The 23,583-nt window shown below is 50.2% G+C and overlaps 8 protein-coding genes across 8 annotated transcripts; 4 read left to right on the top strand and 4 right to left on the bottom strand.

Annotated features, from left to right (window-relative positions):
* Positions 1-1,552: 1,552 nt before the first annotated feature.
* Positions 1,553-2,997, bottom strand: C8Q69DRAFT_3266 (hypothetical protein). The gene has a single exon (XM_028627426.1). It carries the CDS (start codon positions 2,851-2,853, stop codon positions 1,651-1,653), a length of 1,203 nt encoding a protein of 400 aa, XP_028488530.1. The 5' UTR covers positions 2,854-2,997; the 3' UTR covers positions 1,553-1,650.
* A 153-nt stretch (positions 2,998-3,150) lies between these two features.
* Positions 3,151-4,851, bottom strand: C8Q69DRAFT_449050 (exosome complex exonuclease Rrp4). Its single transcript, XM_028629338.1, has 3 exons — positions 4,671-4,851; positions 4,354-4,605; positions 3,151-4,250 (listed from the first exon to the last, which is right to left on the bottom strand). Exons 2-3 carry the CDS (start codon positions 4,545-4,547, stop codon positions 3,341-3,343), a joined length of 1,104 nt encoding a protein of 367 aa, XP_028488529.1. The 5' UTR covers positions 4,548-4,605; positions 4,671-4,851; the 3' UTR covers positions 3,151-3,340.
* Positions 4,852-5,072: 221 nt separating this feature from the next.
* On the bottom strand, positions 5,073-6,699 carry C8Q69DRAFT_449048 (IEC3 subunit of the Ino80 complex, chromatin re-modelling-domain-containing protein). The gene is made up of 3 exons (XM_028629337.1): positions 6,391-6,699; positions 6,222-6,338; positions 5,073-6,164 (listed from the first exon to the last, which is right to left on the bottom strand). The coding sequence occupies exons 1-3, from the start codon at positions 6,486-6,488 to the stop codon at positions 5,339-5,341; spliced, it is 1,041 nt and encodes a 346-aa protein (XP_028488528.1). The 5' UTR covers positions 6,489-6,699; the 3' UTR covers positions 5,073-5,338.
* C8Q69DRAFT_3218 (putative RNA binding protein Rnp24) lies at positions 6,574-8,147 on the top strand. Its single transcript, XM_028627376.1, has one exon. The coding sequence runs from the start codon at positions 6,849-6,851 to the stop codon at positions 7,989-7,991; it is 1,143 nt and encodes a 380-aa protein (XP_028488527.1). The 5' UTR covers positions 6,574-6,848; the 3' UTR covers positions 7,992-8,147.
* Positions 8,148-8,807: 660 nt separating this feature from the next.
* On the top strand, positions 8,808-11,319 carry C8Q69DRAFT_3185 (CASC3/Barentsz eIF4AIII binding-domain-containing protein). The gene is made up of 2 exons (XM_028627333.1): positions 8,808-9,735; positions 9,801-11,319. The coding sequence occupies exons 1-2, from the start codon at positions 9,104-9,106 to the stop codon at positions 11,221-11,223; spliced, it is 2,055 nt and encodes a 684-aa protein (XP_028488526.1). The 5' UTR covers positions 8,808-9,103; the 3' UTR covers positions 11,224-11,319.
* Positions 11,320-11,925: 606 nt separating this feature from the next.
* On the top strand, positions 11,926-15,294 carry C8Q69DRAFT_2843 (ZZ type zinc finger domain protein). Its single transcript, XM_028626946.1, has 4 exons — positions 11,926-12,546; positions 12,612-13,464; positions 13,518-13,729; positions 13,778-15,294. Exons 1-4 carry the CDS (start codon positions 12,412-12,414, stop codon positions 15,107-15,109), a joined length of 2,532 nt encoding a protein of 843 aa, XP_028488525.1. The 5' UTR covers positions 11,926-12,411; the 3' UTR covers positions 15,110-15,294.
* A 2,419-nt stretch (positions 15,295-17,713) lies between these two features.
* Positions 17,714-19,286, top strand: C8Q69DRAFT_502428 (S-adenosyl-L-methionine-dependent methyltransferase; the record flags this gene model as incomplete). Its single annotated transcript, XM_028632392.1, has 10 exons — positions 17,714-17,839; positions 17,899-17,933; positions 17,987-18,072; positions 18,131-18,295; positions 18,359-18,381; positions 18,435-18,472; positions 18,529-18,669; positions 18,717-18,966; positions 19,033-19,199; positions 19,256-19,286. The coding sequence occupies 10 exons, from the start codon at positions 17,714-17,716 to the stop codon at positions 19,284-19,286; spliced, it is 1,062 nt and encodes a 353-aa protein (XP_028488524.1).
* A 1,452-nt stretch (positions 19,287-20,738) lies between these two features.
* C8Q69DRAFT_395736 (kinase-like domain-containing protein) lies at positions 20,739-22,530 on the bottom strand (the record flags this gene model as incomplete). Its single annotated transcript, XM_028627703.1, has 4 exons — positions 20,739-21,344; positions 21,400-21,937; positions 22,005-22,162; positions 22,243-22,530. 4 exons carry the CDS (start codon positions 22,528-22,530, stop codon positions 20,739-20,741), a joined length of 1,590 nt encoding a protein of 529 aa, XP_028488523.1.
* Between the last annotated feature and the right edge of the window lie 1,053 nt (positions 22,531-23,583).

The raw sequence follows: 23,583 nt of genomic DNA, 5'->3' as shown, positions 1-23,583 counted from the left end.
TAGTAATAATAATCACAATAATAATAATAATAATAATAATAATAATAATAATAATAATAATAATAATAATAGGAATAATAATAAGAAGAAGAAGAAGAAACATGATGAGGATCAATTCTGCTGTGATTGGCCCGCATGTGACCGCCGACTCCGATCGCAGCGCGACGATCACGTGCCAGGAGATCTTATCGGCCATCTTATCTATCGCTGAAAATCGCTTTCTCTCCGTCGTTGCTCGATCGAGATCCGGGTTGACAACCGGACTCTGCCCCGTCGAAGCCCCTCATGGGCACTCCTTCAGGCCAACCATGGCTGTCCTGCACAAGGATCACCAATATCTGCATCCTGCAGCGATCGTCTGCACGACTATTCCCCCGATGGACACGTTCCCGTTCAGAGAGAGTCCTGGACCGCCTCCGCGTCCCGTCTACTGCTGCTACCGACAAGGAAGGCCGGATTCTTCCAGACAGTCTGGAAAAGACCCTGCATGTCCACAGAGCCGCTAATCGGGCTCGTCTGCTCCGCAAGGTCGCTTACGATCGAACGAGTCCGGATGTCTTTCGTCCGCTGTTGTCAAAAAAGTCATCGCCAGACGAGCAGCGGGATGCTTTGAAGCAAAATACGCGGAATCCTTCCACCGTGGACTCTACGCCGGACGAACAGAAAACATCTCCGTCCGATTGGGACTCAAACCAGATACCTGCATCTGCGTCGAAATCGTCGGTACCGAATCGCCCCGCGGAAAGCGCCCGGAAGCAGGAGTCTGTCGAGGATGGCCAGTCTCGTGATGCGGGCCAGGGCTGAGCCAGGGTGTTATCTAGAAGACCGGCATTATAGAATACGATAGGCAGACGATAAAGAGGATGTTCAATCCGAGGATGGCCTGGATCGAACACGACAACTCAGGCCGTTGTCGCCAACTAGGACTGACGGAATAATCAACCGTTCTGTTCCTGAACCACTCAGTCCATGATTCGCGCGATGAACCCGATTCCCCCGATTCAGATATCGTGTCATCCGTTACGATGAAAGAATATGTGCTATTCAGGACATCGCACACTACCGGCTATCCCCAACGGATTTAGAATCAAAGCCATGGGAGCGATCATCCGTGTCTCTTACAGAAAAGTAATCGAGGATGAGTTAGTTCTGTCTAACCCAGTCGGACAGCCCTATATCACGCGACCACCTGCGTCGAGATTTCTCCGATCGGCAGACCGACAAAAGCTGCGGTTCACATATCAACATCTTGCAGGAGAATTGGCACACCGCCTAATTGTTATGCCTGCCCACCAGCATGGCTTTGACGCCTCAGGCCTGTTCCACAACACGGCGAGATATGGCAAGATCTCGAACTATCTCATGCATCCTCTCGTGGATTCTCCACTCAACGCATCTAGGTATCATAGAATATCCAAGGACAAGACCGAGACTGTTCTACAGCTGGTTCATTAGAGCACAGAGATGCCATCTCCAAGCCCTTTCCTGATTACCTGTGATATAGATAGGAATTGGATATTGTCTAGATATCAGTTTATTTTACATCAACGTATACTATACATGTAACCCTGAATATAACCCACGGCCTTTTTCATCTCTTGCCCAGTAGTCAACCAAAACATGAGAATAGATATCAGCTTCAGTTTCAGCTCAATCCACACGTCTCCGTTCAAACCATTTCTCCAACCACTTCCGCTCCTCCATCTCCGCTTTCCAATCATTCCTCCCATCCCCTCCAGCACCGACTCCGCCGCGCTCCTCGACCGCAATCCTGACTTCATCCGCACTCATCGCCTTGACACCACCACCCTGCTTGATCAACCTATCATCCAGCTCCAGATACTGCACCCACCGCCTCAACCTCGGCCGATACACCACCGGCACCAGAGCCGACGGCCTCGTATGCGTCTTCGCCAGCCCAAACACCGCACACGCCCGCAACACCTCCTCCGCAGACGCGGTATTCGCAAAGCCCACATCCGCATACTGATCCACCAAAATCGCCAATTCCTCCTTCGACCCCACAGCCACAGGAGCCATGGAGCCCTGCACAGCAGCCTGATGCGCCGCGATCGCCGCGTTTTTCCGCTTCAATTTCGCCTCTCTCTCCTTCTCCACCTGTCTCGGCACCCGACACGTCGCTGGCGTCACCGCATTGCCCAGCGCAAGCACAATAAACGGCGTCGTTTCCCCGCAAATCAGCAGAATCAGCGTAAACGGAATCATCCGTCGAACATCATACGCGGCGCGTCGCACGAGTTGGATATCCGCCCGAGTGAACCCCAGTCCTCGAGCGGCGGAAAAGAACGACGGCGTCTTGTCATCCTGTGACGATGAAGTTTGCGTCGCAGGCGGATATGATGTGGGGAGGTAAGTTGGGAGACCGAGCGAGCGTCGGAGAGGAATCGACGCTTTGTAATTATGGTAGACGTTCTTTAGGCCGGTTTTGTAGAATGAATAATACGCTCGACCGAGAGCGATGTAGCGCTTGAATTGGTCGATGGGCGTCGCGTCAGATGCGGCTGGGGCGGGCACGTCGAGTTTTACGGGGAGGGTGCTTAGTGGTGCGTTCACTTCTGATGTTGATGATGGAGTGGTAGTAGTAGTTGTTGTTGTTGATGTTGTTGGGTCTGATTTCTGTACTGGTTGCGACGATGCTCGGACGCTTCGTTTCTCATTCGCTGGCGAGGCGTAGTTTCTTGTCGGGATACTCTTCCATGATATGAAGATAGCAGGTTGATTTGGGCCGAAGCTGGAGGAGATTCTGAGATCGCAATTGACTTTTCGTCCAGACTGGCATCGTGGGCGTAGACTGGAGGATAATGCGGAGGAGAGATATGAGCGTGCGGACATGGCGCAATGGTTGGGGGGGAGGGGGTGGAAATAAATAGATTAATCACTAAAATTGCATTGTAGTTATACAGGTATCAAGAAAAGCAAGAGAATCCTGAAGTAACAAGGGAGATTGGGGGAGTGGTTACGATGCTGGGGTAAATTAATTGCTTGCTGACTTGACATGATTTCCGATACTTGGGAGAACAAACAGGGCAAACATATCCAAGTGCTGGATTTAGGGAGTATTACATGACCAGCCAACATGGTTCGTGGATTAGAAAGAAATAAAAATGGATTTGGTTTAAGGTCTAGATTGGTCGAGTTCTATGCATTCGAAGTTATTATATCTTGGAAGAAAGTTGTTCGAGTTGCGCAATCTCCCTAATGTTGTTCCCTTATCCTTGGGGGCGTTTGGAGAATGTATTCTCTTTTTGCTTATTCTATGGGTATCTCGACCAGGTTCCAGGAGATAAAATACAGATGATTCATGCCAGAAGATAATCTTCTATTGGGAGACAATCTCCGCTAGCCTCCTGGCCTTCTCGCCGCCAAGGTAGGCACTTCCCTCGTCAGCCTCGTCATCGGCCATCTCCAAATCAACCTGAAGACTAGCTTCATATGCACGCATGACGGTCTCTTCATCAATTCTGATTCCTGACTCGACCAGAACACAGATACACTGTGCTAGCCTGGCGATCTCGCGCCTCGTCTGCGGTGGGATTTCATCGTTCTGACTTGAGTAGATGGAGCTGGACACCATCTCTTCCATCTTCGTGATCGAGACACTTTCCGTCGTCGATGACGCAGACTCGGTGCCTTCTGCATGTTTCGAGATCCAGATGTATCCATTCACGCCCAGGATAACGTCGACATCACCACCTCCATTGGCCGTGGTGATAATCCAGACCTGTCTTCTCGAACGAACAACTCCTCCCGCTGCTTTTCCCGCTGCAGAGCCCGAGCCTCCTTTCGTAGTAAACCCCGATGAGCCGCTTCCACCGGTACCCGTGACGGCGAGGAAAATACCATTCCGTAGCTTGCCATACTTCAAAGATCGTGTATGCAATGACGCTCCTCCGTCTGAATGTACGCTCTGAACCTCCGCAACGACTAGATCTCCCTCGCTGAAAAACGTTCTCATCTGTAGTTCATCGGCGCTGGTACGTCGTCGCAAAATTCCACCCGGCAAGTTGATCGCAGAAAGCGGCAGCTGAGCAAGTAGCGGTGCTGCGACATCGACTTTCCATCGTCGCGACTGGACTTCGACAATACGACCGACTACTAGATCTCCGATCTCTGGTGTGTACCGTGCTCGTAGTGGCGCGACAGAGAGCAGCTTATTGGTTTTCTGGACCGTACCAGCGACTGTAGCGATGATCGAACTGGAAAGGGGCGTTGTGTATGTGCCATGTCCTCTTCAACGTCTGTCAGCGTCGGAATACCAAATGTACATACGAAATATTCTTCAACGGAAGCGCGCTGTAATGCGCCAAGAAAGCAGGAAGCAGGAATACCAACCTCATCCACTGTGGATCATCTGTAACAATTTCTCCTGGCGTAACAACTTCCGAACCCTTCTCTAGTAGACGTAACCGCTTGCTAGGGCGTGCGATATCACTCGATTCCATGATTTCATCTTCTGAATCCGACTCGTCGTACTGCGGTTGGACCTGAGGTTCCGCTGGAGCCGGGGGCAAGATAGTGATTGCCATCCCTGAGGGTTATGCGACTGGGGATCTATGATATTAGAGAAAAAAGAATGATCCTGGACTAGATGGCCGTAGCAAGTCAATGGGGCTGTGTTAAGTTGTTCCTTGTAAGTGAAATTGACGAACCTTAGCGGGGATCTTTAACAAAAAGAAAGTAATCTGGTTGTGGTCCGTGCGTACATATAGCATCTCGAGAGTCAAAGACTTTATGAACATTCTCCAGTTTTGCAGCCAATGTAAAACGCAGATATTAATATATATGGATAGTCATGTTTTAAGCGCTTTTGGAGCTCTCTTACAATATAGTTAGAGATTGCGATTATGTATCTGTAGTTAGAATATCGCCTAGATAACCGGTTTAAGAGCAGTAATTGCTGGACTGGACTAGACTCACTAATATGTAATACACTATCGGACCATGACTTCGACAAGACCAAAAGAGAGGCCTGTGAAATGCAGTCATTTTTTCCAACAGAGTATGCCTCTACTGAGGTCTACCTTTAACGCCCTATAATAGAACTCTTATTACTTGATGTATATTCACTTTTGACTAAGGTGGACGGGAACCCGCAAATGATTATATGCTTGTTTCATTTCCTGCTACGCCCTCATAATCGAGGCCTGTCGGATGAAACATTTTGTAACTTGGGATGATAGGACATTCCTGTTTTGGGCGGATGTACCTCCTACCTAGTTTCTCCTGCCAAAACATTTTCCGTTCCGAATTCAAAGAGCCATGCATAGTAACACAAGTTAGAGAAAATATCACAAATAGTACAAGGGACTTGTAGCGGTCAAGCGCCCACGCCAGATGACCTTTTCGAGGTACGTCTTCCACCGTAGGAGCCGTCGTCCTTTTTCTTTCGACTTCCACGACCGCCGCTGCTCCCGCCTTTGGGGCGGTATCCTGTATCATCGTCACGCTTCCGTTTGCCTCTGCTGCTTCCGGGAGCGGGTGCGACATCCATGAGAATACCATCCTCATCGTACACGTCTTCTTCTTTCCGGGGCTGAGTTGCTCGCTTGGACGTTCGTAGATTGGCCGGTCGCGAGACAGACTTCTCAGATGTAATCTCATTGTCCTGCAGAAACACCTGGGGTTGGTTCCTGCGTAGCCAATTGTAGACTGAAACAGGGTTGCGAAGTGCTGCTTCCCTTTCCCTTTCCGCGAGAGATGGTTTCTCTGGAGCACGACTAAGCTGCTCGGCGGCCTGCGCATCGCCCAGCCGTGCATCCATCATCAAGAAGTATTCGGCCTCGTGTTCCGGTGTGAGATAGCCCAGATTATCGCCGTCGAGCTCATGTGAAAATTGTTCTGTGGTTGTATGCGGAACTTGCAACAAAGAAGGGTATTTATTGCTCGGTTCGAATGCCTTACTCCGCTTTACAGCTTCTTCCAGCCGACGGTAAGTATCAGGGGTGATCTCGCCAGAGGCCAATTCGGAGCGCGCTTCATCTAAAGTCGCTTTTGCAGTTGCGACATCGTAGGACGGCGGCGGCTGGGCTTCTTCGTCCACGGGATTCAAAGCAGGAGACTCGCCCGGAACATTCAAGTCATAGCGTAGATGAGTAGGTACGTGAAGACTCTCATTGAACTCGAGCAGGACTTCTAGAAGTTGGCTAACAGGAATGTCAATTCAGTAGCTCGCGTAAATCCTGAAGGAAACCCAGACATACTCGTTCTGTTCTTGTATTCTGTTTGAGAGGTCCTGTATGCGCATCTGTTCGCGAAAGAGCGCTTCGCTCTCCCTCATGCCAAGTTCAAACTGGACCTTGAGCTTCGCATACTTCTTTCTTTAAAAACGAATCAGAGAATGTGTTACTACCATCATTGGGTTGCTCTTACTTGAACGATTTGTACGTCTGCTTCGTAGGGGCTGCAGCCGGCTGCGCATCAGGTAAGCTGTCGCTCATTGACGTCTGCCCACTGTGTTCTTGAGGCATGATAGGTGGGATGCGCAAACAGGGTCAAATGTAGAGAGGAAGAGTGGAAATAGAAGCACGAAACTGGAGATGAAGGAGTTAGGTTCAGCTCTCCAGCTCACGACTTAGAAAGGATCGCGGTCTTCGATCTAGCCAAGAATGGAACAAAGCGAGCCGCTCGGCGGATTCGAGATTTGCGCCTGCAGGTGTTTTAGACCGCCGTAAAACTTTCACTGGGAAGAATTGCGGCGGATGCAATTCAGAAAAAAATTATTCACTTGACACTTTTTTATCTTTTTTGACTCGTGTTTCAATAGGAGAAAAGTATTCTATTTTATTCACTCCTATTCCCGGTGAAATCCACGCCTGACCCTATTCGAAATGGCAGGGCTGGGAGAAGGGAAAGAGAAGAAGCGGAAGTTGCAGGATGTGCCCGAAATCGAGATTGATGTCGCTGCACCAGAACCTCCGTCCAAAAAGGCTCTACGCAAAGCAAAAAAGAAGGGCACCGCCAGTGATCATGAGGCAGTAACGGGCCCTACATCACAGCATTCCGAAGCCCCTCAAAAAATCGCAGATCAAGATTCGTCCAACCACCGTTCGTCACACGGCGTCTGGATCGGAAACCTTGCATTCTCCGTCACGAAAGACGACCTTCGCAAGTTCATCATAAGCAATTGTACCTTTCCCGATAGCACGATTACGCGACTGCATCTTCCAAGTGGCCCGGAGAAGTACGGGAAGGCACAGAACAAAGGATTTGCTTATGTCGATTTCTCGAACGCTAAGGCTGTGAAAGAGGCTATTGCGCTCAGTGAGCAGCTTCTATCGGGACGCCCCGTTTTGATTAAAGATGCACATGATTTCAAGGGCCGACCAGAGAAGCACCAGGAAGGACCTGGAGGGTCAACCCCGGGCGACTCTGGAAAACTGCCCTCGAAGCGTATCTTCGTTGGTAACCTAGGTTTCGACGCCACAAAGGAGATCATCGAAGAGCACTTTGAAAGATGCGGTACTATCACAAACATTCACCTAGCAACTTTCGAGGACAGTGGAAAATGCAAGGGATACGGTTGGGTTGAATTTGAGGATATTGAAGCCGCAACGGCAGCAGTCCGCGGTTTCGTCAACATCGCGGAGGAGGAGGAGGAGGAGGAAGACATCAAAGAAGAAGATGCTGAAGACTCTGCTGCTGGGAATAAAGCGAAGCCCAAGAAACCGAAGTTCCGGAAAGTATGGGTTAACAGACTGCTCGGTCGGCATCTGAGGACAGAATTCGCAGAGGACCCGGCTACTAGATATAAAAAGCGCTTCGGAAAAGAGAGCAAGAATAAGGACGGTCCGGTCGAGCATTACGGCGATGTAACAGCGTCCGACAACCATACGAGACACTCCAATCCTAAACCGCGTTTTACGAAACCCAAGGGAGACAGCCATGACAATTCCCGCTATTCGAAAGAGACTGTGCAGAGGCTGAGTGGTGCAATTGTCGCGTCCCAGGGAAAGAAAGTTACGTTCGATTGAGAAAGCAGCGCGCTTTCCCGACAGATCTCACACTGACAGCCATGTTGGCTCTGGGGGACACCGTCATTAGTTCTCTTAAGGGCCCCGTTGTCAGCGGCCTCTCTTGGCCGCTTGCATACCGAGGAGCAGCTGGTTGAGCATTCCCAAGGGAAGTTGAAGGTGAATGTCCAGCGACCCAGACTCTTTCCCGGTAGTTCATCTGTCTCAACACCTTGAATCCAGGGTGGAGGATCAACGGATAGGAAGTGGTGTCGATGCCACATTTCTGATAACCTCAGATGTGATGGCGCTGTACAGCTAAAAAAGTGTTTCATGATGCTTGTTGCTATTCCTGCTCTTGGGGTGCTATTCTTCCTTCTTTCATGTATATACGGTGGTTATACCAGGCGCAGGTCCCGTAACGATGTCTATATATTTCTTGCGATCCGAATGCCATATCTGGAGGCTGCTCCTCATTGCGAAAATCACCTGCTAGCGTACCCGGGGATAGCTACCTACCTACTTGGGTAGATGCTCCGTACCTAGAAGAGTTAAAATGTACGAGATGGAGAGCACGGCCGCAAACGACGCTTAAGAAGTTTAGAGTAACTACGCCCTGTTCTAGTTATTATTGGTTAGATAAAAAAAGAGGTATCTGTCGCATTCGCAACCCAGCACCGTCTATATTAAGTGTGTTCTCGTCTGCTGGCCAGACTTCGGGAGCTTGCCTGCAGGTGAGCTGGGGAAGTGATGGACACTAAACCCGATCGGGCAGATTCACATTTCGGGCGTGTTGAGAGATGGATGTCATGGCTGATGCTCCAACTCTTGAATCATACCGGCACCGTCAACGTCCATTCGCCGCATCGAACGTTTAACGCAGTGTGAAACTGTAGGGTCGGCCCATCCGGTTGTGCTTGCTTGGGCTAATCAATCAAAGAAACTCGCTGCCCGCCAGATTTGTCTCTTCGAGGACCACACTCATTCCTCCATCCGCCCTCTCTGTCCATCTACACCTGACTCTTCGCAGCCTCTCAACCGCTGGGCGACTTCGCCCCTGTTCCTCTGACGCACCGCCTGAGCTCGTCCTTATCCGCTCTTACCGTTTTCACTACTACATTTTAATCGATTAGATGGCTCCTCACCGTCGACAAATTGGCGCCAGTCGAAGAAGACGGCAAGATGAGGGAGAGGATGAAGGCTCGACGGACGGATTCATAGATGACTCTCTGAGCGAAACTTCTATAGTCAGCAACCAAGACGATGACGATGCGGACGGAGAGGGCAGCGATGTGAGTGACGATGAGACGCCGGGGTCGCCGAAGGCGGACCCGAATAACAACCTGAGCAACGGTCGTGCCTCAGAGGCGAAGGATGCGCAGTTGGAACAAATGTCCGGTTCACCGGGGAAGCCGCTATTTGCATCTACTATGTCGGACACGGAGGCAATGCTAAACGGCATGAAGATATCGCACGGTGCAAGCAAGGTGGCGGAGATACAGTTCGATGACATGAAGGAGCGTGGTACCCAGGTGTCCAGAACTCCTTCAGCGCCACCTACGGAACCTAGGTCTGGGAGCTTTACGGACAGAAGGCGTCGGGATCAGGATCAGAGTAAGGAGCGCGGCGATAGTCGGGCAACGTCGACGTCTGGCGGATTCTCTCATGGCAAACGTTCGGCGGAGTCGAGTACGAATGGTTACAAGCCGTTTAATAAATCAAAATCAAGGCCCTATGGCCTTATCGTGGACGGAAACATCGGAAGGTAGGTTGAGTCGTTCTCCTCTTCTGCTAATTTCATGTCTTACCTATTTTACTTACATTCGTCAGGCGCCCGCCCAATCCGGATCGTAGCGAAGGACAATGGACTCACGACCTCCACGAGACTGTGGCTACAGATGCACCCCCAGCTCCTAGATCCCACCTTGCAGCGCCAAACCATGACATACACAATACATCCAGACCCGTGCCTACTGCACCCAGATCATCCCCGCCGAATAGGTCCTTCTCCAGTACGGTCCTTATCGGAAATGTGCCCGCGGTAGTGTTTCTACCGGGGATGGAAAGCCCCATTCAGTGCTCTCCTGTTCAGAAGAGACAGCACACCCGTCTTCCGCAGCATCGGCCGCCTCTGCGCCGAGACAAACCGGTCCGTATATCTGTGCCTGGCCAGCCGCCCAGGTACATTTTCCCTGCCACAGAAAGATCTTTCATCTTCATTCCTCGTGCACTTCGACCCAACCAGCAGGCCTTCCGTGCTCGGGGGCGCGGTGGATTCCACACCGGACAGAGGTCTAGCTTCTATGGAGCATATTCACCGAGTCATGGCATGTCTATGAGTCGAAGATCGTCTCTAGGACGAGCAGCGTCTCGGGAAGGTGTACACTCTCCAGCCGGTTCAGTTCGATCTAGACAGACTGTGATCACGACTGAGAATGGTAAACCTGTCGTTCGCTTGCCCCCGACTCGGCCTCCTGCTGCATTTCCATCACCAAGCGTCTCAAATGCCGCGCCTCCTGGCACGATTCCGCCTCCACCATATGTTCCGCATGCGAATCCCGCTTACCGTGAGAGTCGCCCCGCGCCGATTCCAATGCACCAGCCTCGTCCGCAGAAGACTGTGTCCGTGGCTGATATCGAGAGTCCTGCAAGCTTTCCATTCAATCCTCCTCAGCCGCAGAAGGAGCAGCCATTCCATCAACAGGTCCCCTTGCCTGTTGGTGGTGGCCTTTACGGAGCGGATGCGTCTGGTTTCCCCCCTCATAGCCGACACACCTCCCATCATAGTCAAGCCTCGGGGACACCTCTGTCACAAATCCCTGAGCGCGCTATCCACGCCGTACCATTTCAGCCATATGGCTTTCAGCAATCCCAACCATATTATCCTGCTGCCTACCAGCCAGGTGCCGTTTTCTATCCACCGCCAAATGCAGAGTATCCTCCTTTCAGCGCTCCAGTTGGTCCTGCGGGCGCTGCTCCTGCCTTTGTGCCAGCTGGACAGCAGGTCCCATACGTTGTGCCGGCTACTTCCTCAGCGAACGAGCAGCAGCCTGCGCCAACCGGGACAGTAGCACACGAGGCAGGTGGTACGGTGTACTTCTACGATACGACGCAGATGTATTCCAACCCTCCCTACGCTGTACCTGCACCGGGTCCTGGAGGCGTCGTTGGTATGGGTGGGATGATGACTCCTCCAACCGCTACTTACTACTACCCTCAACCCCCACCAGGTGTATACTATCCCCCTCAATAAGTCAGGATTGACGAAGATCATATTTACCGTCTACCCCATCTTAGGGGGGCATTCTCTCCTTCGTGCAGGTGCTATATCTTGCCACATATTTTATGCCATTCTCGTTCTTCTGAAGTTGTGGGGGAACCGGCTGTTAGATTCCGCCTCCTTATATCGCGTCTAGTTGCCGGGCTGCGCTTATCACCTTTATCATGCCTATTTATCTTCGTCACGTCATGCTTCTCTATACATTTCAGCGCTTACTCTCTTCCTTTCCTTGGACGCGTATTGTGTGTAGTCGACTGAGGAGCCGGTTGTCCCATCTTTTCCTTCCTTTATCTATCTCGTCACCCAGTTCTTCAACCGGTTCCTGATGGGCTACTCCCCCCTCCCCTTCCTACTCCATCCTGCTATGGGGTTATTTCTTGTCTCTCCAAATGTTGTTTTAGTACTGCTGGATGAGCTGAGTTCGTGCACCTTTTTTTTTGCACATGCGGAGCGAAGGTGAATAAAAGTCATTCATGCTTCTTTATGCATCTGTGACGTAGTAATGATAGCCAGTTTGGTCGTGCACAAAGTTTTCTTCTGGCGTCCAAAAACTCAAAACATGAGTTTCAGGAGCAGAATAGAATGTCAGGCTGTACTGTAGACGGTTCCGTAGAACTGTACTGTAACTAGTTGTCATCAGCCGCGTTTTCCTGATTTGAGGTCTGTGTCTGAAATTACCTCCGGATAGTTGCATCTCAAGGGGCCTTATCAGATCGTAAATTTCCCATCGAATATGCCGCTACCCCAGGTCTAGATGTGAAGTATTAAGTTGAAGCAGATCTGACGGCTTACTCCGTCCTCTTCGCAATTCGCCACGGAATGATGCGCCGAAGGCGGAAGGCGGTCACCTCATCCCATGGGCGCTGCCTAGCCCTTATAATACGCAGCAGTAACCTAACTGCCAGACACTCACTCTCCTACCTCATCGTCTCCTCATCCTCCCTTCGTCCATCCTCTGCCGTTCATCACCTTTACCATCTTTTCTCTTTGCTTCATCCGCGTTCTGGTATTTCTGTTGATTAATCCCCTCTCTCCGGCTAGTCCGGAGTGCTCTTGTCGCGTGGAACCTTCTCCATCTTATCTGGTGTAGCACCCTTATCTATAAGGAGCTGTACACCGCCGTCCGCAGCATACTACGCAACATAAACGACGATTCACATCATGGCTACTCCCCTGCCTACAACGACCCCTGTGGGGCCGGACACTTTGATTACGGTCAAAGTTCTCTATAGTCTCACCAGTAGGCGTTTTAAGATCCCTCTACGAGACCTCGGAGCTCGTGTATTCCCGCAGAAGGTGCGTTCGAGTCACAGCTCCGGCTGAAGCTCCAGTCTCGTATACTGACGTATTCGACCCGATAGATGCGCGAACTTCTTTCGATCCCGTCGGACGTGGACGTCGCTTTCGAACGCTATTCCGATAGTGCCGCCTGTTATGTCCGCCTCGATAGCGAGGATCCTGCAGTATATAAGCAGCTCTACCGTGCTGCTAAAGCTAAACTCAAGCTCCGTATTAGAACTGTCTTTGTCAATGGATCAGAAACCGCTGCTGCTACGCCCCAGGTCGCTGAAATAAGCAGCCTTGTGCAGCACAAAGACGCGGAGAATATCCCTTCGGGGCCGGACCTGATTTCCCAGGTGAAGTCTGAAATTCTGCCTCCCGTGGCAGCCAATCCGAGGTTTCTTCCTGCGACCACAGGCGACTTGAACAAGAGCGAGGCCCTCATCGGTCCATCTGCACAGTTATTCCATAAAGGATCTGATCAGCCACAGTTGCGCTATCGGGTTTTTACACTTGGCCAGGATACACGCAGCCATCCGGTTCTAGTGCCCTCTCACAATTCCGCCAATGGGGCCTTCTGTATCGATTGTAACAGCTGCGGCCAGTCCATTCCAAATGAACACTACCACTGTAGCATCTGTGACGACGGTGACTATGATATATGCCAGCAGTGTGTCGACGCGGGCGTTTCCTGCAACGGAGATGACCATTGGTTGATTAAGCGCTTTGTCAAGGATGGTATCGTGACCAACAGTACGACCGAGACCATAGCTCCTCGCAAGACCGAAGTTGAGGTGGAACCGAAAGAAGAGAGCTCCGAGTCTGTCTCAGCTCCGGCACCAGAGTTTACTTCGAGGGCGACTGAGCCTATCCTTGCTTCGTCGGAGACGCTGCAAGATACGAGTGCCCGTACTTGCAATGCGTGTTTCAAAGGTTAGCCTTGCATCCAGTGGCAGTGAAAATTCCAATTACTGACTCTACCGCAGAATTTGACGAGGCTAAGATGGTGTCTTGTGAAGATTGCGAAGATTATGATCTTTGCCTGACATGTCTACTCAAAGATTCTCACGGCCATAACCCTGCTCACATTTTCTCTCTGATCCGTGAGCAGAAGTTCTGCTTGAAGAATTTGGTTCTGGCCAAGTGTCGCCCAGGCCGTCAGCATGCCCATGCAGCCATCTGTGATGGTTGTGACAAGGTAAGGTCTATGTACTACGTTTAGGTGTTACGGGCTAACATATCGCAGCGCATTATGGGCGTCCGCCATAAGTGCCTAACATGCCCCGACTGGGACTACTGTTGGGAGTGTGCCAGGGATGCTCCCCTGAATCACCCTGGCCATCGGTTTGTTCCCATATACGGAGAAATTGCTGAGCCATCAACAAGCCAGGAAGTTCATTACGGCATTTTCTGTGATGGTCCACTTTGCAAGGACAAGCCTTCTGCAACATACATTACAGGTGTCCGCTACAAATGTGCAGTGTGCCACGACACCGATTTCTGCGCTGCTTGTGAGGCTCTTCCGACAAACAGCCATAACCGGACCCATCCTTTGATTAAATTCAGGACGCCTGTACGCAGTGTTACTGTCAGTACATTTGGTGATGACGGAGCCTGTGGAAACGTTCTTAAGATGGGCGACGACATTAAACCGACAGTACCAGTTTTCAGTATGGATGCCGATCGGAGCCATGCCATCTCCGAGGTACAGACTGAACTACACGCGAAGGAGAAGCTCAGTGTAGCCGAACATGACGAAAATGCAACGGTTGAACCCAAAAATTCAACTCACGAGGAGCAGATTACATCTACCCCAGAGCCTTCACCAGGGGATGCCGAATTTCATGCCTTATTCATTCGGGACACAGTGTCCGACGGCAGCAAGGTTGCACCTAACCAAGTCATTCAGCAAACGTGGACATTGCATAACCCTGGGCCCCTCGCATGGCCTTCCGGTTGCAGCGTTCACTTTGTCGGTGGTGACTCCATGTTCAACGTGGATACCAATGCCCCCTCCGGTCTCGGGTCCATTAAGGATGCCATGGAGAGCAACCAGATCTCCGACCAAGTCATGCCAGGGTCTTCAGCTGACTTCACTGTGACACTTAGAGCACCCCGCCGTGAGGGTACTGCTATCTCTTATTGGCGTCTCAAGCTTCCTGACGGCACACCCTTCGGACATAGACTCTGGTGTGATATTAGCGTGAGCTCTGAAGTTTCCCGATCTGCTCCGGTGGAAACTGCAGAAACTGGAGAGACGAAGCGAGAGGAACAGTCTGAGGATACTTCCAGAAAAGAAAATGACATTCATGAGAGTGCCATGATCTTTCCAAGGCTCGACAAGGAATCCCCTGTGACGAGCTCTCATGAAGCCATGGCTTCTGGTCCGGCAGCTCCGGTAGCCCCGTCCCTGTCTAATATGGATGAGCACGATCTTGTTGAAGACGTGGAGCATTTGACCCTCGATGGCGATGATAGTGACAATGGTTATTTTACTGACGAGGAGTATGACATTCTCTGCGCTAGCGACCAAGAATACGAGAACGAAAAGCAATCAGGAGTGATGGCTTTATCCTGAAGTGTCCTGTCTTCTTTGCCCGATCAGATTGTCCTCTGCGGTTCAATGGGGTCTGCTATTGGCGATCTTTCACTAAGAGCGTCGCCTGAGCTGATGCAAGCCAGCGCGGTTCGGTGTTGTTATTGGGCTTGATGCACCATCTTTCCGGGGTTCGTAATTTCTACTATTTCTGATCATGATTCGACGGCGTGTCGTCAGCTCTGTGGTTGCAGTCTCCCTTCGCTTTCACTTTTAGTATGAACACTAGTTACATTATCGCTCTCCGGTGATTCGAGGCGAGACTCGAACTCCGTAGGCAACAAATTTGAGTATGTCCTGGTGGATCTTCGCTCCTCTCCCTTTGTCTTTTCAGCTATCTACATCAATAGAATGGTCGATTATATCCCCACTGAGCGACTGACCATTGGTCCACAACTACATACGAGTGCTAGAAATTCCTTCACTGAGCGTTTTGCCCGTGCATGGCCCACACGTTCTGTTATGCAGTCATTATTTGATTGGAACGCCTATGGCGTTATCGAGTGTCTTCGACTGTATTTGCCAAGGGTGTAGTAGACGCGAGCGGAGATTCCCGGCCTCGAACCGATGCCCCTAGCAAGTTGCCCAACGGACACCCTGTCTGGAACATCACATGGATTTGATCATAATTAATTGTGACCAATGTGGGCAATCAACTTGATGGGCTGCTGATAATAATATCGCCTGAGTGGGAGACCGTAAGCGCCGACTAACTCACTAGTAGTTGCTGGCCTCGTGCAGTGCTGGATTTGCCGCTCACCACGCGGGGTCAGACACGACATCTTCCAATGACAAGGTGAAGACTCCTTTAAGACAGGGGGCATTCATCGTGATGCTCGAGTAGTGCAATGTCAGGGCTCATTCAGAATTTCAGATCCTTCTGTTCGTGAACAAAACCAAAAATCCTGACCGTTCTTACTTTTCTTCACGGACCAAGCTGAATAGAAATTAATGGACAGAGATCACATTATCCCAATGATGCAGATCTACATTTCCGTGGATCTTCCATCTACGAAGTGCTGCCGGTACTTTTGACGACGATGACGACGACGCCAGCGCACTAATTCCTCTAGAGCAAGCCGACAGTAACATCCATCAAGACAGAATATTTTCAAGTCATGGAGAAGATCCAGATCGTCTCATCGTTACTATCGTCCATACCGATGGTAGAAGGTGGCTTCGGACGAGCCAGGTGTTGCTGCAGCTGTTCTTATATGGTGTGCTCAGTGGGCGAGCTTAAACTGACATGGGCCTAGTCCGACATGCAAGCACCGGCTTTGGGGGCTTTATTCAAAGGAGCTATCTGAGCACATCACACGATGTTGGCAATAATATCGCTCCTAGCTTCACTAAAGTTACCGAGGACCGATGTGCCTCCTCCTTACGGTTTCTCTGCCGACGCATCGTCGAGTTCAATCATAAGCTATCTGTCACTACGCAGCAGTGCACAAACCAGGCTAAAGGCCCTGCAGATCTTGGACGCCTGCGTGCACCGGTGTCGAGAGTCTCAATTCTGAGACATTATCCGTCTTTAGGAGGCTGCATCTTCGGACTTCGAAGGCTCTCCGGCCTCTGCTCTGCACAATACTAGTCAACTCATCTAGACTGTCTTCGAACCAACGGTTCCTCGATAGGATCCTCCACAACCAGATCCACAACTCCAGAAACAAAGGCCCTCTTTGTTCGCCTGGTTTTACTAAACTCACCGAAATGTAACCACGGCAGTCACTAGCATGTTCGCATCTCCACGACTCTGGGGCGGCATCTCCGTCGCCAATGACAATACCGCCCTGTCATTTAGGCAGATGGCATTAATGGGTCATAGTGCGATCAAGAGCCGGGGAAATCAAAGTCTCTACGGCTATCTATCAAGAGAACTAGAAAGTGGGGGACGTCTGAAAGAAACAATACTTCTTGATTTCTGAGGCCGTCTCCAACGGCGTATCCAACCCTTGTCGGCCGAGTTCCTCTTTCTGCGGCATGCTTCCACACAAGAATGCTCGAGTCAGGTTTTTATATATATCGAATTATGAGATCATCTTTTCCCGAAGGCGCAGGTATACCCTGCTGCTTCCCGCTTCTCAGATGGTCTGGAAGGGGATACTACAGCAGTACGCTACCGAAACAAGAACCTTGCTCCACACGCCCATGCATCAGATAGGAACTGCGCCGCAGAATTGTTCTCGCCAGATGCACGCACGCTGCATTTACAGCCGGACGCGGCGGCCGGAATTCCCTGCCATTCTTCCGTGCGTCCTATCACTGGCTAGTTAGATCAAGCGCGCTGTCTGTTTTCTTTTCTTTTCTAGTGATCATGTAGATCACATTGACACTTTTTATCAGTATCATCAACGACTACTGGTCTATTTTCCTAGTGCAGAGCGTCTGCTGGTTCTATATAGCCTCGTCAGTTCTTTTGCGTCGGGTCCAGGTTCAGTGGTTTTTCTGTTCTCATAACCCTCGTCCTAGCGGTCCCTGCATCGTATCTATTTTCTCAGGTTGCACTTTTGGAGAGCTTTATACTATTCCTCCCCTCCCTGTCCAATTGCAAAGTCTAGAAGAGTGCCTTTGCGCATCGTGAGAGAGATGGCTACATCTCCCAGAGCTACGCCTGCCAGGGCCACGTCTCCCAGGGCTACGTCTCCCAGGGCTACATCTCCCAGGCCTGCCAACCCAGCACCTACAACGGTTAATGTCGAGGTTGATGACAGGGTTTGTGTTACTCCTAGCCCTTGTGATAGCCACCATGATTTCTAATTGATTCGCTACAGGCTACTGAAAATGACTCTACTTATGGAGACGAACTGTCGGAGAGCTTTATCTATGTCTAAAATATTAAGACGCTAACATATGTCCTAGGACTACTTTCACCGCGTCCGTCACGTCGTCCATTCTGAACTACCGCAACGAAAACGGTAGACGCTACCATGCATATCATGATGGCAGTGAGTGCCAAATAAAAACTTAATTTATATTGTGGTACACCACTAACATGGAGCAAAGCCTACCAACTTCCAAATGACGAAGACGAAAAAGAACGGCTCGATATAATGCACGAAATGATGTTGACAATGCTGGACCGGAAACTTTTTCTGGCACCGATAGGCGATTCAGCGGATAAGGTTCTGGATCTGGGTACCGGGACTGGCGTGTGGGCCATAGATTTTGGTAAGATCCAAAGAGCGATAAAGTATTTCCCGTATCTGACCCGGTGCAATATGTGATATGTAGCCGATATGTTCCCTTCCACAGAGGTGATTTGTCCCCATGAAACTTTATGGTAATCGTTTTACTTACTTGGCGACAGGTCTGGGGAAATGATCTAAGCCCTATCCAACCAAGCTAGTAAGTGGACAGTCCTCGCAAAGGTCTCTAAAAACCCACCTAATTGATAAACGAAGTGTCCCTCCAAATGTCAAGTTCATCATAGATGACTTTGAAGATGATTGGGCGTACGGAGACCAAAAGTTTGACTACATTCATGCACGTTATATGGCAACGACTGTCAAGGATTTTCCTAGACTACTGCGACAGTGCTACAGGTTAGAGTAACAGTCCTCGCTAGGTTTTATGCCGCTAAACCGTGTAGCAACGTTACTCCAGGAGGGTGGGTCGAGTTTCAAGATTGGGACACCAGATTACATTCAGAGGACCGGTCGACTCATGGAACGTCGCTTCAACAATACTACGACCTCACCATCCCAGCTTTCAATAGACTAGGAGTTGAACCAGCTCCTGGACCACACCTGGAAGGATGGTTTCGCGAAGCCGGATTTGTGGATATTCATGTTGAGAAGTTTCTTGTCCCGTTGGGAGCGTGGCCCAAGGACAAGCGTCTTGTGTGTATACTTTCTTATTCTTGATGCAGATTCGCCAAATGTTTACTGACTTATGTCATTAACAAGAAAACACTCGGACTCTGGAACATGCTGCAAGCAGACACAGGATTCGAGGCAGCTGCCATGGCGGTATTGACGCGGTACGAAGGGTGGTCGAAGGAAGAGGTGAAAATCCTCGCATCTAAGACTCGAAGCGATGCACGGAATCCCGACATCCATGGCTTATTTGACTTGTGAGTGCAGCCCGCCAAGAACTCCCTCATAACAATGAGCTTACCATAATTAAAAGCTATGTCGTCTACGGGAGAAGACCTGTATGAGGTTTGAAATACCATTGTATTTGCTCCGGAGGCATAATTGTTGATTCCCTAATCTTCATAAATAGCATAACTAATGGCTAATGAAGCGAAGGCAGTAGGAGACAAAGTACTTAACTAAATTTGAGATGTCTCGGTGTTCACTATCGTCACGTGATCTAGACCTCCCTAAGTATATTCAAGCTTATCTCAGCAAGCTCAGACCCCCCTGCGGGTGGGCTTTTTGCTGTGACGGCCTGTATTAGCGCATGTACTAAAGACCTGGGCCAATAACATGATGTAAAAAAGCCCCCACTGACTCCTGGACCAATGGCAGGCCGTGTAGCAAAAAACCTCGCCAAAGAAATTTTCATCACTGCCGTATTGGGTTTAGTGTAGCCGCCCCAATATTATTGGCTCAGATTTTCGAGCTAGTTTGCACTAGTTTCTAAATAGTATAGTTGAAGCACTCGGAACTGGTAGATAATAGCATATTGAGAGCTTATTATCAAAGTAGGAGAAATCTCTAAGCGAGTATTGATGTCTGGCTGTCATCTATCAACAGCATGATGTGTCCCTTAACAGTGGCACATCCTGCTAGAAAAGGGGGTACTGAAAACAGGGGTTGATTTTGTGCTTTCACATCTAGTTTTAATATGGATCTAGAGGGGAATATGTGGGCTTATGGCTGTATTTTTTTTTCTTAGTACAGTTGCAGGACCACGCACCAACTACAGGCGGAGGCCAAGACTAGGGGAAATATATCGCTTGTGCATCAGGATGTAAAGCTTTCGATAAGGATTTATTTGATCGTAAAATGCTCGTTTTTAGATAATCTGTACGAAAACCCAGGCTCCTCCCACATTTCCCCTTCCATCCTCCATATATAAGTTACCGTGGATTACAAGACTCAGCCAGCAAAAACTACTGCATGAGAGGACCTCCACGATGCCCACACACATATAAATAGACATTTACGTTGCGAATCCAGCTGATATACTACCGAAAGGCAAGTACAGAATCATGTGATGAGCGACAAAAAGACTGGTATCTGGGAAGTATGGCAAGAAGTCTAGGAATCAATATGCCAAATGAACACGGGACAGACATTCGATGGGCGCCTTGCGATGCTCATATCCTAAGGGAAATGGTCATAAGTGCTAAGTCATCTGAGAGCAAGGCCTTTAAGCCAAGGATGATTGTAAAGGGATGGGGGAAAAACGCCCCAACGTCAAATAATAGAAGGTAGTGCCATCAAACACGCCGCCTAGGGTGTATCACCAACAAATGACAGCTCATAAGGCGAAAAAATCCGGACAAGTCAATTCAGAATAAAAATAACATGAGCGCCGTATCAAACCAAGGATAGACCAGTTATATGCACGTTTAGCTCACCTTCCGTACGGTGTATCGTCACTACATCCTGCGTGTCGATGAACACATTGTTTATAAACTATGCTTAGCGATGACTAGGGTTTAAGCCGCGTTTTCACCACGGGTACGCCCTGAATGGTCTCTCAGCGATCCGCCTGTGGATGCCAGGGGCACGGGAAATGATGCGTTCTGCGCAGCTCGCGTCGGGAGCATCGCAGCGTGCAATCCCGACGATGCAGATGGGCTATGAGAGCTTGATGATCGAGAACCCAGATTAGGACGCGAAGGGGATTCAGCAGAAAGAGCATCACCCCGATAGGAGCGAGATGAACGACCGGTGTGACTGCCGTGGCTATCACGAGTTTCGAGCGACAAGTGTTCCAGAGCAGCACGAGTTGACTTCATCGAATTAGGAGCGGACGCGGGATCGGAATTGTAGTATCCATTTGCAGAAGACTCGCTCGCAATGTTGAGCGGGATGTCGCCAGAGGTGGGGGTAGGATGTGACGGTGGATGGGAAGATGTGCCGGTCGTTGCACCTGGAGGCTTCGGTGTAGAGCTTGAATTTCTAGACCCATCCCGGTTGAGTGACTTCGGTGCAGGTGGAGCAAGATAAGACTTCCTGTTATGTTTTTCCATCATACTGACAGCCCATTCCTGGAGGTCAACCGGGGTCCGCTTTGCTGCCTGCAGAAAAGCATCCTTATCCTGTTCACATATGTTAGGGACATGGGCCAGTAGAGTATGCATACGGTAAACTTACATAGAGTTCCCGGGGAGTCGGTCTCTCCTCGGGTTTCTTCAATAGGCATTTGGCGACAAAATCATGTAGAATCTGGGGGAAGGCGTCGCTCTTCGGCAGCTTGGGCGCGGGCTCATGGACGATCTGCTGAAGCAGATCCAATATACCCATCGGGCCAGCACTTGCTCTGTCTCCAGCAGACGAGTCGCTTGCATCGAACGGAAAACGTCCCACAGCCAGCTCCATTACAGTCAAACCAACGCTCCACACGTCAGAACGCACTGTATAAGCACCTCCCTGGATCCGTTCCGGCGCCATGTAAGTCGATGTGCCGACAAAGGTATCAGCAATCGAGTTAACTGTCTCCGTAGCAACTCCGAAGTCGCAGAGTTTGATGTTCCCGCGGGAATTGACCAGTACGTTGGACGGCTTGATGTCTCTATGCATGATGCGGTGTGTCTCGTAAAGGTAGACTAAGCCTGCTAATATGGACTCCGTGATCTTGCCCAGGACATCAACGCGGACAGGCCCGAAGTCCTTGGAAATCCGGTCTAGAGAGCTTGTCAAAGTCAGCGTCAGCCGCACTGTATCAAGGTCTCTTGAGAGACCAGAGGTCGCCAACCTACCCACAGTCCATATATTCCATACATAAGACGATATCCCTGGCCTCGTTCTGGAAAGCGCCGTAGAATGTGACAATATATGGCGAGTTACAGTCGTGGCCCACTTGAAGTTCTCGCAAAATCTGTTTCCGCACGTTCTCTTTCGCATCGACGCGGATGATCTACATCGAGAACATCACAGGTCAGCCACTTGAAAAGCCATAAACCATCCGCAAGATCCAGGTCCAAGGGAGCTAGCTACCTTTCTGGCCATTACGACCTTGGTGGAAGCGTGCATCACTTTCGAGACCGTGCCACCATTTCCCGCACCCACTTCCTTCAGGGGGACCAAGTCCTCGCTGCGCAGATCCAATTTGAATTCCAGTCCGATCTCGAGAGTATCTGTCCGGTGACTATCCAGATTTCCGATGGCGCCCGGAATCTGCGCATCACCGTCTGACGGTTTGGAGGCGGCTTTGGGAGTTGCATTCAGGGCCAGACCCTTCACATTCTTACGCTTCAGCGTTCGCGCTTTGAATGGGTCCGTCATAGTGACCAGCTGAGGGAATACAACCCCGAGAGGTAGTGGGATGAGACCGATATAAGGAGGATGGAAGAGGTCAATGTGCAGCAGGCAAGAGACAGCTCTGGATTCCGGCTACAAACTCCCTATAGATGGTCAGACTTCGGCGGGCGGAGAATCGTAGATCACCACCGCGGTCTCTGGTAATCTTCCTCTGCTTTTCCCTGGGCTGTTGCAAAGAGAGCCCGATTCACAGAGGACTCAGGGAGGGGGAGGGGGATGAGAGAAAGAAGGAACAGAAACGGAGGAGGCGTCGATAATCCTGGCAGTGAGCACAGATACTAACGGTGCCACGGAGGACGGCCAGGGGCGGAGAAGTCGAGAGCCGAACGGGAACTGGACGACCAGGATGGAAGTACGGTCAACAGTCGAGCTCAGCTCAATCGTCCTGGCATGGGACAGAGAGGAGGGCACATCAAGAGAGATGGTTGTCTGGCAGCTCGGGGAAAGTGAAGTTGCGTAGTCTCTGGCGCTGTCCTGAAACTTGGATGGGGTGCTGCGGACAAGGACAGTGGCCGTGACTTTGCTGGTGGGGTTTTGGTGTAGCAGAACGTCGTTTGGACCGAGCGTAGAGGGAGGCGACAGCAAAGAAGATTAATAGGGCACGGCTGATATATTATAATTATTATTATTATTGTATGATCTGTATCTGGTAACTAGCATTTAGTTAGAAGAAAAGAAAATGACTTGCCAGCTACCTAGGTACCTAGTTAACTAACCGTTGAAGCTGGACTCCCCTCGTGGTGAATTAACTACTGCTGATGATTATTCTATCATAACTAACTAACAGGCTGCCAAGAGACATTATTAAACAGGAAACAAGGCCATGATTAATTCAGTACAGGAGTAACTAATCATAATAATAATGTATGTACATGTACATACATAGTAAAGTACTTCTCCTGAGCACCAGCCACACACAGCACCAGCCACCGCCCAGCCTCCGGTCTCGCCACGGGAAAGCGCGCCTCTGCAAAAGACCAGAGCAGCTTCAAACTAATAATTAGAACTGTCCGGACG

Source organism: Paecilomyces variotii (genome assembly GCF_004022145.1).
Source record: "Paecilomyces variotii strain CBS 101075 chromosome Unknown C8Q69scaffold_1, whole genome shotgun sequence".
Lineage (NCBI taxonomy): Eukaryota > Fungi > Ascomycota > Eurotiomycetes > Eurotiales > Thermoascaceae > Paecilomyces > Paecilomyces variotii.
The sequence above is the reverse complement of the archived record's forward strand: the minus strand, read 5'-3'. Positions and strand labels throughout refer to the sequence as shown.

What these genes read in the sequence shown, in the direction of transcription:
- C8Q69DRAFT_449050 (XM_028629338.1), bottom strand. Translation starts at nt 4,547, where the DNA reads ATGGCAATCACTATCTTGCCCCCGGCTCCAGCGGAACCTCAGGTCCAA. An exon ending in GATGATCCACAGTGGATGAG is followed by an intron (nt 4,251 to 4,353) that starts GTTGGTATTCCT and finishes CAGACGTTGAAG; the next exon opens with AGGACATGGCACATACACAA.
- C8Q69DRAFT_3266 (XM_028627426.1), bottom strand. Translation starts at nt 2,853, where the DNA reads ATGTCCGCACGCTCATATCTCTCCTCCGCATTATCCTCCAGTCTACGC.
- C8Q69DRAFT_3185 (XM_028627333.1), top strand. Translation starts at nt 9,104, where the DNA reads ATGGCTCCTCACCGTCGACAAATTGGCGCCAGTCGAAGAAGACGGCAA. An exon ending in GTGGACGGAAACATCGGAAG is followed by an intron (nt 9,736 to 9,800) that starts GTAGGTTGAGTC and finishes TACATTCGTCAG; the next exon opens with GCGCCCGCCCAATCCGGATC.
- C8Q69DRAFT_449048 (XM_028629337.1), bottom strand. Translation starts at nt 6,488, where the DNA reads ATGCCTCAAGAACACAGTGGGCAGACGTCAATGAGCGACAGCTTACCT. An exon ending in CAGACGTACAAATCGTTCAA is followed by an intron (nt 6,339 to 6,390) that starts GTAAGAGCAACC and finishes TCGTTTTTAAAG; the next exon opens with AAAGAAGTATGCGAAGCTCA. An exon ending in AGAATACAAGAACAGAACGA is followed by an intron (nt 6,165 to 6,221) that starts GTATGTCTGGGT and finishes CATTCCTGTTAG; the next exon opens with CCAACTTCTAGAAGTCCTGC.
- C8Q69DRAFT_2843 (XM_028626946.1), top strand. Translation starts at nt 12,412, where the DNA reads ATGGCTACTCCCCTGCCTACAACGACCCCTGTGGGGCCGGACACTTTG. An exon ending in CTCGTGTATTCCCGCAGAAG is followed by an intron (nt 12,547 to 12,611) that starts GTGCGTTCGAGT and finishes TCGACCCGATAG; the next exon opens with ATGCGCGAACTTCTTTCGAT. An exon ending in TTGCAATGCGTGTTTCAAAG is followed by an intron (nt 13,465 to 13,517) that starts GTTAGCCTTGCA and finishes ACTCTACCGCAG; the next exon opens with AATTTGACGAGGCTAAGATG.
- C8Q69DRAFT_3218 (XM_028627376.1), top strand. Translation starts at nt 6,849, where the DNA reads ATGGCAGGGCTGGGAGAAGGGAAAGAGAAGAAGCGGAAGTTGCAGGAT.